This window comes from Phascolarctos cinereus, unplaced genomic scaffold, assembly GCF_003287225.1.
Source record: "Phascolarctos cinereus isolate Bilbo 61053 unplaced genomic scaffold, phaCin_HiC Scaffold_726;HRSCAF=1367, whole genome shotgun sequence".
NCBI classification, from domain to species: Eukaryota; Metazoa; Chordata; class Mammalia; order Diprotodontia; family Phascolarctidae; genus Phascolarctos; species Phascolarctos cinereus.
The window spans coordinates 417,100,829-417,118,958 of NW_027556098.1; the positions used below are offsets into that span (position 1 = coordinate 417,100,829).

General features: G+C 41.8%; 1 protein-coding gene and 1 pseudogene across 2 annotated transcripts; one reads left to right on the plus strand and one right to left on the minus strand.

The window, feature by feature from the left end:
* The first annotated feature begins 105 nt into the window (after positions 1 to 105).
* LOC110219904 (uncharacterized) lies at positions 106 to 15,853 on the plus strand. 2 transcript variants are annotated; one of them, XM_078145938.1, is made up of 4 exons: positions 106 to 272; positions 1,339 to 1,433; positions 9,833 to 9,928; positions 12,045 to 15,853. In XM_078145938.1, exon 4 carries the CDS (start codon positions 12,077 to 12,079, stop codon positions 13,181 to 13,183), a length of 1,107 nt encoding a protein of 368 aa, XP_078002064.1. In that variant the 5' UTR covers positions 106 to 272; positions 1,339 to 1,433; positions 9,833 to 9,928; positions 12,045 to 12,076; the 3' UTR covers positions 13,184 to 15,853. The 2 variants fall into 2 exon arrangements, with proteins under 2 accessions (XP_078002064.1, XP_078002065.1); XM_078145939.1 differs by lacking the exon at positions 9,833 to 9,928.
* On the minus strand, positions 9,199 to 9,298 carry LOC144454626 (U6 spliceosomal RNA; annotated as a pseudogene).
* Positions 15,854 to 18,130: the final 2,277 nt, after the last annotated feature.

Below are 18,130 nucleotides of genomic sequence, written 5' to 3' on the forward strand. Positions count from 1 at the left end.
CACGGAAGGAATCCTTCCTCGGCATTTTTCTCCCCTTTTGTAGAGCGCGTCCCTCACTCATAGCCAGGGTTCCAAATCTGGGCATGCGCAGAAGCTGCTCTTGGACTCAGAACTACCTTTCCCAGAAGAGTTTGGGGAGATCGCTTCTTGGATCTGCTTTGAGTCTCGTCACTTGCCATGGTAACAAGATAAGCCAGCCCGAGCTGGGGATTGGGGCCGGAAACGCCTACAGGTTGTTCTTCCTCTTGAGTGTGGCCGCCTGCGCCAGTCAGGTATGTGTCCCTGCAACGCCCCTGGCATCCCGTCTCCGCCTCTCAAGCTGAGGTTCAGGCTCTTTCCTCTGCACGCCTCGCTGTTTCTCCCTGCCAGCCTTCCCTCCTGCGCATGCCCAGAACAGGAGACAGAGGCTGCCTCAGCCCTAGGCCAGTCGGGAGGCCAGTCCCTGTGGGCGTGCGCAAGTGGCCCCGAAAAGGACAGAGATGTCCGGGTACTTCCGGTCCGACACCCCCGTCTTTACCCCCCAACCCGTTCCTGCATCAGTTTCTTGGGTTTAGTCCTGGCCTTGGGACTGGAAGGAAAAAAGTATACTTCTCAGCGGCTTCTGGGAAATGTAGTACTGAGGCCCTCAGAGGCTCCTGCGCATGCTCAGGAAAGGGTGCTTCCTCCCCCTCTGGAGAAGAGAGGCGGGCTGTGGAGTCAGGACCAGGGTTCGAATCCCAGTTCTTCTGCTTTCATTCTGTGTGACCTGATGTCTTGCCCTCTCTAAACCACAGTTTCCAACTCTTTGTGAAATAATGGTCTCTTCACTCTAAGGAAGTGAAATGCCAGCTTGGGTAGGAAAGGGAAATCGAGGTAGAAGCAGAATTCCAGAAACATCCCTGAGGATGGGCCAACCCTAAGCTGCTAGGGGCTCCCCTTTTTGTTTGGCAGGAGGGTCTTCCCTGGGACTGATCTCCATTCCTTGAGTCAGAGATTTTGGTCCCTCCATTCTTCCCCCCTTCGGGTGTGGGACATTCAGCTAGCCCTGGATGCTGCCCCAAGGACTTTGGCCCTTTCCCTTGCCATGGGAGCAGCAGGACAAGAGGGTCCCCATCTTGTTCTCCTAAACTTGGCCTTTTTGGGCAGTAATCTGTTGATTATCTCCAGTTATCTTGTATGTCTTGTGTGTAATATTTGAGTGTGGTCTCTTGCAGAGCAGACCGTCTTTTTAGCTTTCTTTGTACCCCCAGCAGTTAGAACGGTGCCTGTTTGATCTTTGTGTGGAGGTGGGGGGACTTCTAATTTTGTCCCTTCTCAAGGAAATGCTGGTCACCATCCTGTTTCCTCTCTTCTTCCCAGCTCTTTTTTTTTCTTCTGAGGATTCTGCACTTTTACAGGAGGCACTTATTCAGGGGGAGAACATGGGTCCTGTGATCTCAACAGCCAGGTGCCTGGTGAGTCGGATTTTCTTCCTTGCAGAAATAATAGCTGGGTTGTTGCTTAAAGTCTGGACACATTTCTTTCTCACATCCCCGAATCTCACGGCACTGGAGCCTTTATGATGGGTGGGATGCATCTCAGTCCTTTGGTGTTCCTTTCTTCCAATGACAACTAAGACATTTTCTCAGGAATTTGGTCTTACTCTTTGTCCGGCGCTGAGCTAGATTCTCTGACTGTTCTTTCTGTCAAAGCGACTTCAGGTTCTATCAACTATTTAGTAGGTGTTCACCATGCATTTTCTGTCATTTTTAAAGTATCAAAATGAGAAGTACAGGCATGAAGTACATCCTAGAGGTTCAGAAAAATATTTTGATATAAATAAAAATAATTTAAAATCAGGCACCTGACAGTCATTACATTTCCATATATGCATGATAGAAAAAAAGAGACTTGCATGTGAAATCATGAATCTACTATGTACAGCTGTATTTGTTTGTTTGTTTTAAGACTACATCAGTTTTGACATGCCAGTACCATCACTGCCCTTGGAGGAAGAATTCTTGAAGGAAATACATTTTGAGTTGGCCCTTAGACGAGATAGGATGTGGTTAGTTTGTGGGGGCACGTGAACATATCTTTGGTGGGAAGTAATCCAGCCAGCCTAGACTGGCTGTAATAGGCAGATTGTGGTAAGGGTTTAGTAGGAGATGAGTTGGGGGTAGTGGGTAGACATGCAGATTGTGTCAAGTCATGAGCCAGTCATGGGGCAGCTAGGCAGTGCAATGGATAGAGCACTGGACCTGGAATCAGGAAGATCTGCGTTCAAATCTGGCCTCAAACACTAACTAGCAATGCGACCTTGGGCAAGTCATTTAACCCCTGTTTCTCTCAGTTTCCTCATCTGTAAAATGGGGATAATAATATCACCCACCTCCCAGGGTTGTTGTAAGGATCAAATGCGATGTCAATTGTAAAGTACTTAGCACACTGCCTGGCATGTAGTAAGTACCATAGAAATGTTAGTAATTATTATAGTTGTTATTTCTTCTTGATAGGAGCAGATGGGAAGCAGAAACACCTCATCTGCAAAATTTTAGGGGTAGGGACAATGCTGAGACAAGGGTAGGCGTGGCACCTCCGTGTAAAGGAGGTAAATTTGTTGGTCTGTGTGGGACAAGAAGAAGAATGAAGTGCTGGAGATGTGACTCCACACTGCTTATTCTCCCAGGAAGCGGGGAGGGTGGGAGCGAGTTAGATAGTTGAGGAGAGAGAGGAGTTGAAATGAGAGGTGTGCTGGGGGTTGAGGCAGAGGGAGCGTGCCCCAGCAGAGGTCTGGCAGGAGAGGCCCTGCGGCTTCTGCCACCTGCCCACTTCTGCCCTGTGATGTTGGGCCTTGTTTTTGTCTTCTGTTGAATTAGACCGTGCGAGGTGGTCTAACTCTCAACCGCTTGACCCTCCAACTCTCAACTCTACTTCTGTGAGCCTTTGAAATATAAATTTAACAGTATGTGTTATTTTGTATTTTGGGGTTTTTGTTTTGCCATTAAATGAAAATAGAAGTTGAGTATCACTTGGTAAATAAACATTTATTAAGCACCTACTGTATGCCAAACTCTAGGGATACAACACAGAAGTGAAACATTCCTTGCCCTCTAGGAGCTTACACTCTAGCCAGAGGAGAAAGCATGTAGGTGTTGCTTTATATGTGAAACAGATAAAAGCGATTTTTATGAAGAGGGCACAGTCCCCTGGGAGGGATCGGGAAAGGCTTCATGTAGTGGGAGGCATTTGAACTGGCCCTTGAATGAAACTGAGTATTCCCCAGTATTGGGTGAGAAGGGAGGCTATTCCAGGCCCCAGGGGATGGCCAGTGCAAAATCACAGAGCTGGGGGAGGAGGATCACGAATGAGGAGCCGTGGAACTGAACCGTAGAGTGTAGAAGGTGGGACAGTGTGTAGTAAGGCCAGATTTGAGAGGAATTTAGATGCTAATTTGGCAAGTTGGTATTTGTTCCCCAAGGCAGTAGGGGGAGATAGCGGGCCTTCGAAATGACCTAATCAGACATGTGTTTGATAGCGCGTTAGCAGTTACATGGAGAATGGATCAGAGTGAGGAGAGATGACATAATGAGACCAGCAGTCTATGTAGGAGGTGATGGAGGCCTAAGCATGGGGGGTGGCGGGATATGAGACGTGGAAGGGAAAACAGTGGAGTTTGGCATCTGGGTGAGGTGGGGATGGGATGGAGTTGAAAATAACTCCAAGGTTGTGACCTTGGGTGATTCCCCTAGAAGGATGGTCATGATCCCAAGGGAGGCTCGTAAGAGAGATGAGTTCATCCGGGGCTGGTGTGGATAAGAAATAATGAGTTCCTATTTAAATGTGCGGAGTTTAGGTGGACTCTTGGACATCCCGGTTGATGTGTCCAAGAGGCAGTTGGTGATACGGGGGCTTGAAGCACAGGAGAAAAACTAGGGCTGGGTGTGTAGATTTGGGACTCATTTGCATAGAGATGATAATTAAACTCATGTAGAAAGATGAAGAAAGGGCCCAGGAGCCCATACAGAGGAGTGTAAATATCCAGGTAAAAGTTCAGCACGTAGTGGTGTTACCGGAATCATTCGGTGTTGTGTTTGGGGATAAATTCTGCTGGAATCAGTATTATTAGCTGTGTCAAATGGCTGCTCAGAGGATGCTTGTCTCGTATAGAAAGTTCTCTACTAGCTAAGTCCTCTTTTGGCACAAGAGGTCTAGGGTTTAAATACCCTCCTAAAGTCCTGTTTCCAGAGAATTCTAGGTAATTACCTCAAAGCTTGCTTTAGTGTTACAGACTGAAGAACAACCAGTAGAGAAAGGAAAAAAAAAAGTCCTGTCCCCTCCGGGATCAAATATAAAAATCCTCTGGTGTTCGAAGCCCCCATAACCAGCCCTGTCCAAGTTCTTATACCTCTGACATCCTCCGGTTTTATAGATCTCCCCCTTAGGCCCATCTCTGCAATCCGGTGGCTCTGGCCTCCGTATTATTCCTCAGGTAAGACTCTCTGGCTCCCAACTCTAGACACTTTCCATGTCTGGAATCTCTGTCTCTTCATCTCAGCCTCCTGGCTTTCTTCAAGTCCCAGCTAAGATTCCACCTTCTACAGTGAGCCTTTTCTGATTCCTTCTTTCCCTTCTAACATTTGTATGTGTGTATGTGTATGGGTGTGTGTGTGCGTGCACACAAGCATGTATGTATATATACACATATGTATACAGTGTGTGCATATATAGATGTGTGTGCATGCATATGTATATGTAGACACATACACGTACACATACACACAGATAGATCTTTATCTTGTTTGCATGTCATCTTCCCCACTAGTCTATGAGCTCCTTGAAAGAAGAGACTGTCTTTTGTCTTTCTTTGTGTTACAGTGGATAGCGCACTGAGCCTAGAGTCAGCAAGACCTGTGTTCAGATCTGGCCTTCGGTATATAAATAGCTGTGTTACCCTGGGCAAGTCACTTCACCTCTATTTGTCTCAGTTTCCTCAACTATAAAAACGGGGATAATAACAGCCCTGCCTTTCAGGGTTGTTCTGAGAGTCAAATGAGAAAATGTTTGTAAAGTATTTAGTACAGTTCCCAGCACGTAGTAGGTGCTATATAAATGGCTATTCCCTTCCCTGTGCTTAGCCCAGTGTGTGACACACAGTAGATTCTTAATAAGTATTTGTTGGCTGACTGATTGAAAACAAGCCAAAAATGTATTTGTGATGTTGGATCACGGCCATCAAAACGTAGCTTCAAAGACTCCAGGATGAGATGAAAGTGTTGCTGATTATAGAGATCCTCAACAACAGGAAATTATGCAAACAGGCCTACTTGTATCTTGTCACATAGAAAAGAAGCCTCCTTTATGACAAATAAGTGGAGTTAAGAACAATGCCAGCACACACTGGCCGTTTTAGAAACGCGCGTCTCCTTCTCAGTGAATGAAAGACGCCAGTGGGACATGAAGAGGGAAACAGGAAAGAGACGTCGGGAGAGACTTGTGAAGGCTGAACTGCTTACGTTCCTGCGTGGAAAGATGTTTGTAACTCAGGAGACCTTTGTCAGGATCGGGGGAGTGGGAGGGAAAAAATTTTATGGATGGATAGATAGATAGAGGGCACAGGGTGAGCTGAAGATGAAGGGGTGATATCTGGAGAATAAAATTAAGGGGTGAGAGAGGATTATACTACGAGAAGGAGAAAGGGAAAGGTGGAATGGGGTACATTATCTCACATAAAACAGACAAGAAAAGGCTTTTACAGTAGAGGGAAGATGGGGGAAGGTGAGAGGGAATGGGTGAATCTTATTCTCATCAGATTTGGCTTAAGGAGGGAATAACATACACACTCAATTGGGTATGGAACTCTATCTTACCCTACAGGAAAACAGAGGGGGAAGGGGGCAAGAGAGCAGGGGGATAATAGAGGGGAGGGCAGATTGGGAGAGGGGGTAGTCAGAAGCGAACGCTTCTGAGGAGGGATAGGGTCAAAAGAGAGAATAGAAAAAATGGGGGGCGGGATAGGATGAAGGGAAATATACTTAGTTTTTCACAACGTGGCTACTATGGAAGTGTTTTGCATGACTACACATGTATAACCTGTATCGAGTTGCTTGCCTTCTCAATGAGGGTGGGTGGGGAGGGAGGAAGGGGGAAAATTTGGAACCCAAAGTTTTAAAAACAAATGTTAAAAAAAATTGTTTTCACATGCAACTGGGAAATAAGATATGCAGGCAATGGAGTATAGAAATCTATCCTGCCCTACAGGAAAATAGAAGGGGAAGGGGATAAGAGAAGGGGGGGGAGAGATAGAGAAGGGAGGGCAGATTAGGGAAAGGGGTATTCAGAATGCATGCCATCTTGGGGTGGGGGAGGGACGAGATGGGGAGAAAATTTGGAACTCAAAATCTTGTGGAAGTGAATGTTGAAAACTAAAAATAAATAAATTAATGAAAGAAAAACAAAGAAAAATGCAAGCACACATTGGCTGTTTTAGAAACATATGTCTCATTCTGTACCTTTAGCCCATCACTTTTCTGTTAGGAGGTGGATAGCTTAATATATTATATTATATGTATATTATATAAGTTATAAAATATATATATATACACACACATGCATATATATATATATATATGTAAATAATATAGATCCTCCAGAGTCATGATTAGTCATTGGAATTCCAAAGTCTTTCAAGTTTATCTTTACAGTCTTGTTCTGCTCATATCATTCTGCATCAGCTCATATAAATCCTCTTAAATTTCTCTGAAACCAACCCTTCTGTCATTTGTAGGGGTTCATTAATGTTGCATAACATGTATACACCATAATTTGTTCTGCCTTTCTCCTGGAAAAATAGACACACTTAAAGCAGATAAACAGGGAAACTGCATCATGCTTAAAGGCAACATCTACAATGAAATAATATCAATATTTTACTTATATGCACTAACGATATAGCATTTATTTAAACATAACACAAAGGAAAAATTAATCAAATTAGAGGGAAACATATACAACAAAACCATTCAGTTCATTTTGATCAAAAGTGGTAGTCCAAGTGAGAGGCCTAATCATTTCAGCTAAGCATTAAGGCTTTCCTGAATGTGAATATACTTACAAGTTTGAGACTTCAATATTTTTAAAATATTTGTTTTGGAATTCTCAGAACCCTGAACACTGTAAGAATCACTCTTCCTGTAACTGGCCAACTTCTTGCCTCCCCCAAGGAGTTCTGCGTAAGCAGTCATCCCTGGTTGAGCAGGATTGTGTTGGGTGTTTCAGGAGTCAGTGACATTCAAGGATGTGGCGGTGGACTTCACCAGGGCAGAGTGGCAGCACCTGGGCCCTGCTCAGAGAGACTTATACAAAGAAGTGATGCTGGACAATTATAGGAATCTTGTCTCCCTGGGTAAGAACCACTCTCCTCTGCTGTGATTAAGAATTTTCCCATAGAGATGAGGGAGGGAGGGGGGATTGGAATTCTCAATTCCTGGAGCCTGTGGGGAGTTTCTGTGATACTTGGCTGACTCATTGGTGTGCAGTGATATTCAGTAATGCATGTAATACAGGCGATCTCCAGGCCCTTTGAGATCAGGTGACTAGGTGTTTCTGCTCCTGTTCCCAGGTGCTTTCTTTTTTATACCTGGAAATCAGAGCTTTATAGTTCTGTCCCTGTAGCTGCAACTTCCTTGTTCACTATTTCACTAGGTGAGAAATTTTTTTTCCTAAAGCACCAGGACAGATTCCTGAAGATATAAAATGTTCTCATTTCTTTATTATCTTTAAATGAGTTTTTATTGATATAATTTGGGTTCTTTTTTTAATTATCATAGTTTCATCCAGTATCCTTCCCACTGCCCCTTCTAGAGAGCCATCCCATATAACAAATAATATTTTTATTTATTCATTTTTTTTGCAAGGCAATTGGGGTTAAGTGACTTGCCCAAGAACACACAGCTAGTAAGTGTCAAGTGTCTGGTCTAAGACCAAATTTGAACTCAGGTCCTCCTGACTCCAGGGCCGGTGCTCTGTACCGGTATCCACTGTACCACCCACCTGCTCCCAACAAATAATATTTTTAAAGACAGAAAAAAAGAGGAAAAAAAATCAGTATTATTGATCAGTACATTGAAAAAGTCTAAAAATCTGTGCAATGTATAACACTTGTGGGCCCTACCCACCTCTGCAAAGGGGTGAGATGGGAGTGTCTCCACACTCTTCTTTTAAGACAGACTTACTTGTTCTATGTAATTTTGCCACAATTTTGATTTTTTATGGTTGTTCTTTCTGTTACCATTGTTGTAGGCGTTGCGTGTGTTGCTGTCTTGGCTTTGCTTGCTTCACTCTGCATCAGCTCATGTAGATCTTTCCATATATCTCTGTGTTCCTCGCATTCATCATTTGGTATAGCGCAGTCAAATTCCATTATATTCACAGACCGGAGCAGCTGGGTGGCGCAGTGGATGGAGCACCGGCCCTGAAGTCAGGAGGACCTGAGTTCAACTGCAGCCTCAGACCAAATGCTTGACACTTAATAGCGGTCTGACCCAAGTCACTTAACCCCAATTGCCTAAAAAAAAAATAAATACATACATATGTATATATATATATACATCTATCTATCTATCTATCTATCTATCTATCTATACATTCATAGGCCATCATTTGTTTAGCCATTCCCCAATCAATGGACATCTATTTTGTTTTCAGTTCTTAGCTATCACAAAAAGTGGTGCTGTAAAACTTTTGGTTTATGTGGAGACTTTCTTTTTATCAGTGATCTCCTTGGGATATAAGCCTCAAGGTATTGGAATCTCTGGGTCAAAGAATGTGGACTTTAAAAAATTATATTTTATGTTTTTCAAATAACGTGTAAAAACAATTTTTAACATTTGTTTTTTTTAAAATTTTGAGTTCCAAATTCTCTCTCTCCCTTTCTCCCTCCCCTCCCTGCTCCTTGAGAAGGCAAGCAGTTTGATATAGATTGTACATGTGCAGTCATGCAAAACCACAGATCCCCCCCAAAAAAAATTCCCAAGAAAAATAAAGTAAAAAAATTGTGTGCTTTGATCTACATTCAGACTCCACTGGTTCTTCTCAGGAAGTGGATAGCATTTTTCATTATGAATCCTTTGAATTGTCTTGGATCATTTTATCGCTGAAAAGAGCTAAGTCGTTTACAGTTGATCATTGTACAGTGTTGCTGTTACTGTGCACCGTGTTCTCCTGGTTCTGCTCACTTCAGAAAATATGGAATACTTCGTGAATTTGCCCGTCATCCTTGGGCAGGGGCCGTGCTAAATCTCATTGTTTCAGTTTTATCGTATGTGCTGCCAATGAGAGCGTGTTCTCATTCCTTTATCATAGATTAAGTCATGTAAACCATTTTTCTTTTTGATTCCAAATTCACTTTGTAACACATTTCCCAGATTTGCATGGAACATAATCCTACAGAGGTCCTTTCTGTAGCCTACGGGGCCTTCCTGGTCCATTTTTTCTCTGGTGTGGAAAAAAACCAGTATTTAAAATAACAACTTACATTCACGCAGAGCAGCAAGGCTTGGAAAAGACTGTGTGTATTACCTTGTTTGGTCCTTGCAAGTGCTTAGTACAGTGCCTGGCACACAGTAGGAGCTTTATCAGTGTTGATTGATTACAAGAATCCTGTGAGCAAGTAGTGTTTTTATCTTCACATTTAGATGAGCAGACAGAGGCTTCGAGAGGGGCACTGGCCTAGCTTATTGTTAAGTGAGATTCGAACCTAGGTGTTTGCTGCCTTGTGGGTCCGCGTTCTTCCAGCTTTGACACCGTGTCTCTCCTGGGAAGAGGGTAGAGTTCAATTCTGAAGTGACTTTGCCACATCTTTCCCCATGAGCAGGGCTTCCGATTTCCAAACCAGACGTGATCTTCCAGTTGGAGAGAGGAGAAGCCCCGTGGGTGCTGGAGGATAAAGACTCTGGATTCACACGTCTGGGTGAGTAGGTGAAAACCAGGCATGTGGAAGGCCTGGCTGAGGGCAGCAGCTCTTCTGAAATGTTGCACTGAGAGGTCTCCTCAAAGTCTCCCAGACTCATCCTGCCCTGAGCTTCTCTCCCATGAGCTTCCTCACGTGCACACTTTCAAGTAACCAGAGTCACGAACATTACATGAGCAAAGAGCCTGAGATGTCATAAAGTCCAAACCTGTAGTTTAGAGCCAGATAAACAGAGGCCCAAAGAGAACTGACCCCCTCAAAATCCCAAAGCTGACAAGTGGAAGGATTGTGCTTTGAACTGCAGGTCATGATGCTATGCTCCATGACACCACTAACTGTGTTTCCCTTCTGTGCTTACATCCAGCCTCAGAGAATGTTGTTCCTACTTACAAACAATAGGCCCTCTCTCTGTGCCAGAGAGCCCCTTCTTTCCTGCCACCCCCTGGAATTTCCTCCTACTCCTAAATCCTTATTCTCTTTCACTTCATGTTTTCTGTTCTTTTTGCTTTCAGATACATATGTCTAGCATTCACATATCTATATCTTTCTAGATCTCTGTATCTCTATATGTCTATCTATATCCATATATTCATGTCTCTCTAGATAGGTGGATATAGAGCTCTAGATATAGAAAAAGATGACAAATGCTGGAGAGGATGTGGAAAAATAGGGACACTAATACACTATGGGTGCAGCTATGAACTAGTCCAACCATTCTGGAAAGCAATTTGGAACTGAGCCCAAAAGCTATTAAACTGTATACCCTTTGACCCAGCAAATCACTGCTAGGTCTCTACCCCAAAAAGATGAAAAAAAAAGAGAAGGTACCCATATGTACAACAATACTTATAGTAGCTTTTTTTGTGGTGGCAAAGAATTGGAAACTGGGGAGGGGATGCCCATCAGTTGGGCAAGAGTTGAACAAGTTATGGTTTATGAATGTGATAGAATGCTTTGGTTTCAGAAAAACATGGGGAGACATGAACTGATACAAAGTGAATTGAGTTGAATGAGGAGAACATTCTACACAATAACAACAATCTTGTAAAGATAGTCAGCTGTGAAAGACTTGGTAGCTGATGGACACAGTGCCTCAGCACAGTTCCAAAGAATTCATGATGAAAATGCTGTCCATCTCCAGAGAGAGAGCTGATGGACTTAGTGCAGATTGAAGCGCGTATTTTTTTTCTTTTTCTGTTTTTTTCCCCTTGAAACATGGCTAATGTGAACATGTGTTTTACATTACTTCATATTCTACTTGGTTTTGTATTTCTTGCCTTCTCAATTAGGGGAAGGGGAAGAGAGAATCTGAACTGAAAATAAAATTGAATGAAAAGTAAACAAACAGAAATGGAATTGAATGCCCCCTTCGAGCAAAAGGTGGTGACAACTTGTCAGGTCTGTCGTAGAGGGCATCCTTTTACAGCGGTGGCAGAGATTAGCTGGTTCCTAGGATCCCTTTTAACTCTGAAACTTTACCATGCATGGTGAGGAGATTCAATAACTTATCTTCTTATATTGTCTTTGGGGTTGTTAGGTCATTATAATCAATTTCAGTTGTGGCATCGTCATCATCATCATCATTACAGGCTTTTGTTGTCTTTGCCAAAACATAGGATTGAGGTAGAACATCAGAATTATTTTGATTTGTTTCTTTTATTAATATTTTGGAGCAAGATTGTTATTGATCTCACTGGATTTTACTGATCAGCATTTTCTTTTCTAGCTACTTATAAGTTATCTGTCTGTTTGCTAAGATTGTAGAACTTTGCTAAAGATTAGCACAATGGTTACCAGTCTCTTGTTTCCAGGATCAAACTTTCCCCCATTTTTGAAAATTGCGTTATTTTCTTTAAAATTATTAATATTTACCTGCCATCTACCGTTATTTCATAATCCATTTAGTACTCTATACCTAAAACTCTTTAAAGCAGCTAGGTGCTTGGTCATTATTTCATTATATAACTCAGATTATACCTAGTGTTATATTTGCTCTGTCCAGCATGTCACTCATTTTTCTTCTGAATAGAAACAGACTCTAGAACATCCTCTATGACAGTTTACTTTCTGCCAGCACAGAGAATAGTGGAGATTGACCCTTTTTTCTTTCTTTCAGAGTTCCTTAGTCAAGAGACCCTGTATGAATCAATGGAGTCAACTCCAGAACAGGACATTTCTCTGGAAAAGTTATCTGAAAAGAAACTTAAGACAGATGGTTCCTGGGATAACAAAGTAGGAGAAGCCTGGGAATCTGATATTAGATTAGAGCAACAGAAGTCTAACCAGGAAAGACAATCCAGGCAACAGAGAATTGTACACAAAAAAACTTGGGCTAAGTTTAATTGTAACGAATCTTGTATATTTGGAAGTTTCGGTCTGGAGTCAAACCTCATTCCACAACAGGAAATTCATGAAGTTAAAAGGTTTCAGAAATGTGGCACATATGGAAAGAATTTCAAGAAGTATATAGATCCAAGCAAATATGATAGACTCCTTTCCAGGAAGAAGCTATGCAGGAAGTCATTAAGTTACCCTTCAGATTTTATTCAGCCTCATAGAAAGCATACTAAAGAAAAACCATATGAATGTGGGAAAGTCTCGAGGAATAGTAAATCTCATAAAAATTGTCAGAGAATTCATATTGGACAGAAAAGCTTTGAATGTTACGAATGTGGGAAATCTTTTAGCTGTAGGAACTACATTACCATACACCAGAGAATTCATACTGGAGAGAAACCCTTTAAATGCAAGGAATGTGGTGAATCTTTTACCTGGTATAGACAGCTTACTGAACATAAGAGAATTCATACTGGAGCCAAGAAACCCTTTGAATGTCATCAGTGTGGGAAAGCCTTCAGTCTAAGTTCTGACCTTACTCGACATGAGAAAATTCACACTGGAGAGAAACCCTTTGAATGTTATGCATGTGGGGAATCTTTTACCTGGCCTTCACAACTTACCGAACATAAGAGAATCCATACTGGAGCGAAGAAACCCTTTGAATGTAATCAGTGTGGGAAAGCTTTCAATCGAAGTGCACACCTTATTGTACACCAGAGAACTCATACTGGGGAAAAACCCTTTGACTGTTATGCATGTGGGAAATGTTTCAGTCGTAGTGAGAACCTTACTCGACATGAGAGAATTCATACTGGAGAGAAACCCTTTGAGTGCAAACAGTGTGGGAAAAACTTTAGTTGCAGAAGCTATGTTAAAATACACCAGAGAATTCACACTGGAGAGAAACCTTTTTAATGTAATGAATGTAGGGAATCCTTTATCTGGCATACTTAATTTACTGAATAGGATAGAGTACGTTTGCAGACAACCCATTTGATTGTAGTAAATGTGAGAAATCTTTTCGGTACAGGACACAGCTTACTGTAAGTAAAGATTTGCACCGAATATTAAACTTTTGAATGTAATCAATGTGGAAAGGTCTTCAGCTGCTATTGCTTTGCTTGACTTGAGAGTATTCATATAAATGAGAATCTTGGCATTGTAAGTAATTCAGTGTCATAAGATCATGGAAGTGACCTTAGAGTAGGGTCATGGACCCTTTTGGAAATCTGGTGAAGCCTATGAATCCTTTCTCAGAATAATGTTTTAAATACATAAAATGAAATACACAAGATTACAAGGAAACTAACTATACTGAAATACAATTAGCAAAACATTTTTTCAAAAATTCATGGATGCAGGTTTAGAGTCTCTGCTTTGCAGGAAAATCTAGTCCAAACCTCTTATTGTGTAGATGATGAAATCAAGGCCCAGAGAACTGAAATGAGCTATTTGAGGTTATGCATGTAGTAAGTGACAGAGATAGGATTTGAACACAGCCTCTGTGACTCCCAATCCAATGCTTTTGCTCCCTGCTCTGCTGAGTCCATCTACTATAATTTGCACCTGGCCGGTTAACTCCTCTGCAGTGTCACTGATCAGTGGCCATCCTTCCCTTGCATACAAGCTTTCATTGAAAAGAGAACCCATCATTCCATTTGGCAATCCCTTCCAATTTTGGACATTTCTTTTGAGAAATTTTCTCTATTTCAAGCTTTGATACCTTTCTGCAGAGTTCATCGCTCCTACGAGGTTGTGCAAATAAACTGTGACAGCAAAAATGATTTTGTTGACATGCAACAAACCTTGAGGTGTGTTTGTTTTTTTTTTTTACATTTCTAAATTTTAAAAAATATGCAGCATATCCTCCTTTCTCCACAATCATTTGTTTGATGTGATTTGGCATTGCAGTTACAAGATTTCAATCAATTCTTTAATTCATTATGAAGCCATTCTTTTTCTTTTTTGTTTTTGCTTTTTGGGTGAGGCAGTTGGGGTTAAGTGACTTGCCCCAGGGTCACACAGCTAGTAAGTGTCGAGTGTCTGGTCTGAGTCTGGATTTGAACTCAGGTCCTCCTGACTCTAGGCCCAGTGCTCTATCCATTGTGCCACCTAGCTTCCCCCAAAACCATTCTTTTTCACATTGGATATCAATCATACTTGTAACGAATAGTTTATTTTTCTAAATCTAGCTTTATTGTAGCCCATATTGGGTTAAGTCATATGAGTTCTCAGATCATTTGAAGCAGGTTTATCTCCATCTCTTGGAGAAATTTATTAATCTCATGGTGTTCGGCATGGTGCAAGTTGGAGTTGCAGTATTCAATCTCCATTTGGGATTTTTTAAATCCTGGAACTGTTCTGCTTCTCAGTATATCAATATGCTTAGCAGAGTTCATCAATCCCTCGGTAAGGTAAAACGTCCAGGTGCTCAGGAAATCGTTGAGATGTTGGTACCTCACAGGTTTACCCAGACTTCTTCAGAGAATGGTTTTGGCAAGTTGTAGTATATGAATGTCATAAAATACTATTGTTCTATAAGAAATGAAGAGCAGGTGGACTTCAGAAAAACCTGGAAAGACTTAGAGGAGCTGATGTTGAGTGAAGTAAGCAGAACCAGGAGAACACTGCACACAGTAACAGAAACATTGTGTGATGATCAGCTATGACATCTTCTCAGCTCTTCTCAGCAGTACAATAATCCAAGCCAATTCAAAAGGACTCATGATGGAAAATGCTGTCCACATCCAAAGAAAGAACTATGGAATCTGAATGCACATCGAAGCATACTATTTTCACTTTTTTGGGTTTTTTCTTTCTCATGGTTTTTCCCTTTTGTTCTTATTCTTCTTTCACAACATGACTAATGTGGAAATATGTTTAACATGATTGTACATGTATAACCTATGTCAGATTGCTTACTGTCTTGCCGAAGGGAGAGGGAAGGGAGAGGGGAAAATTTGGAACTCAAAATCTTATGAAAATGAATGTTGAAAACTATCTTTACATATAATTGGGGGGAAAATACTATTAAGTGCAAAAGAAAAAATGGTTTTGTTATAGCCACGAATGAAAAGGTGATTTTTTCCAGTATGAATGATGGTTTTTCCCATCTTCATTATTCAAGTTTTTATATTATCTTGTTGAAAACAGAGAATTTTTTCCTTCAGAGCACCCAGTTAGCACCTGGGTTATTTTTCAAGTGATCTCTGTGCTGTTCTAACTTCTCTTTTAATTTTTTGAGAATTAATTAGATTTCTTTATAGCAATAGTTTGTCAGTTCTTGGCACTAATTTCTTTTTTTTTCTTCTTTTTTGCATACAAAGATGAGTATCACTTAAGAACAGTACTTAGTAACTTTGCTCATGGTTTCTAGTAGCAAATCTAAAATAATTAGCATTTTGCCTTATAATTCAGTTACATAAATTGGAAGGTGATTTTTCAAAACAATGATAATTATAAACATCTTTTTTAAAAAATCTGTTTTCAGGTCCTATGTAAGGTTTACCTTTTATCTGTAAAGTAAAATGGTTGTTTTCTTGATCCTAGCTAAATGTGTTTAGAAAGCCATCATTAAAACATGGTTTTAACCCAACTATACAATTTAAGATAAAATATAAGAATTTTCTTTGTCTTTACTCATTTGGATCAGGAACTTTTTCAGGGTCCTTGTAGGCCTTCCTGTCATTCCTTTCTTCAGGTATGGAACTTCATCTTTATTTGTCATCAGTCCTGCTGTATCCAAATGGGCCCATTTAGAATGGGTTACAGATCCCTTCAGGAATGCCACAGCTATACAACCTTCCCCAGATCTGTGCTTCCCAGTATTAATCTCAGCAAGTTGACAATCTATACTCTGTCTTGTATGATGTTCAAAGAGAGAAATCCTCCACCTATAGTCCCATTTCAGTGTTTACCTCACAGAGTTTTGTCCACAGCCAGGATGAATTGGTAAAAACTCCAGTGGCGCCTGACCCCAAAGCTAAGCCCATGGCACTGGTTAATGTTACAGCATTTATTATTGTTGCGGTGTGAGAGGTTGAGAGGTTGTGACCCTCAAAGAGCAGAATAAAGGATGGGGTCATCTGGAATGAATTCACAGACTCAAGCATTCTTCAATTCAAGGTGGCAAAGATTTATTGTTATGCTTTTCAGTGGGCAAGGATTCTTAAAGGATCCTGCAAGAGACTGAGAATGCAGCTAGGGTTTATATGGAAAAGAGCATGGGAAAGATATGCCAGGGACACTGATGAGGTAATCTAAAGGTCCAGGTGTCTTTGGGAGCTATGGATGGGAAAGTACAGGGAGTATACCGGACAGGGAAGGAGATGACAGAGGTATGGATCTTTGGAGTCTGGCAGGAGGAAGAGTCATTGGGCTGGCCAAGGACAAAACTCCTTGGGCTGAAGCAAGGCACCCCTCTCCCTCTGTCTTGATGAGAGAATGTTCTGCAACAAGGGAAAGCTTTCTCACAACACAGGGACTTACTGAGGAATTGGGAGGCTTCCAGAGACATGATCTGAGGGCTGGGGCCTGAGCAGCCCAGCTCTGTGCAGCTGTACCAGGGAGAGAGATGAGGGTCATGCTGAGGCCCATGCATGAATAACTGCTAGGCAGCGTCCTTGGGCTGGGGAGTGGTTGTCAGAGACAGTGTTTCTGAGGCTAGGGAGAAATTGGGGTCCAAGTACAAGCACAAGCACCCCATCATTATGACCTTTGGGTTAAACGTGTGGGCATAACAAAGAGCATCAGCTAGTATGAGCCTCCCCTCTGCATCTGTATTATCAACTTCTATCGTTTTTTCCATTCTTCTCTGTAACAACATCTCTTGGTTTGGTTTGGTTTTTTTACTTCCCATGGGCATGTTTTCACAAAGTGGAGCCCAACCAATAAGATGAAGTGGTGAGTTTAGAGTTGTTGCTGGGATGATGGTTGCACATATAGTTGCTGTCCCCCTCTTGTGATTTTCATTTTCAACTAAACTTTTCACTTCAGTGAAATTGTTCATTTTCTTTTGCTCTTGAGTGCTCTTTGACACGCTTGACTTCCCCACAGAAAAACCACTGCTATCTCTCTTAACAGTTACTTAAGAGTGCTTGTTAAGAACTATAACCACTGCATGTTCCTTTGGAGAAATAGCTGTTCTTAAAATCCACGAATTAACACATCAGAAGAGCAAGAAATGTGTATCTAAGGCATGAAATCCAGCACTCAGCTGGCAGAGAACCAACCCTAGATAGGGAATTACGCTCCATCTGGTTTTAGCCAGTCAAGGTCAGATGTTCTGAGTCAGCCGCTGTACTTCCGGGCGCTTGGGGCAAATTGGAGTGGGTGGCAACAGCTGGAGAAGTGACATTCTTTTTCCACATGAAAGCTCTTCACTTACCTGAAAGCTGCTAGCAAGTCTCCTGTAAGCCTTTTCTTCTCTAGGCTATTCAACCTCACCTTCCCTACCTGCTTCTCGACACACTCCAGAGTATCTGAGTTATTCCTGAATCATGATACTGGCAGCTGAATGCAATACTTTAGATGTGGTCTTTGCAGAGCAGAGCACTGCTGTCACCTCTCATTCTCCGTGCTTTGCTTCTTACTGCATTATAAGATAGCATAACTTTTTTGGCTTCAGTGTCCTTCCTCTGGCCCCTTCTCCCTTCCCCCTCTAGCTTTATGTGATGCTCGAGGACGCTTTGAGACATTCCTTTGCATGTCTCCCTTTTAGCTCCACGAATGCTAAGGACCTCCTTTATTTACCTTCTGTCTACCTTGCTGCATTAGAGACAAACGTCTTGTTTCTCCTTATACCACCATCAGTTCTGTTAGGTGTCTCTTCCCTGTACTGCTCTTAACAAGCTTTGATAGATT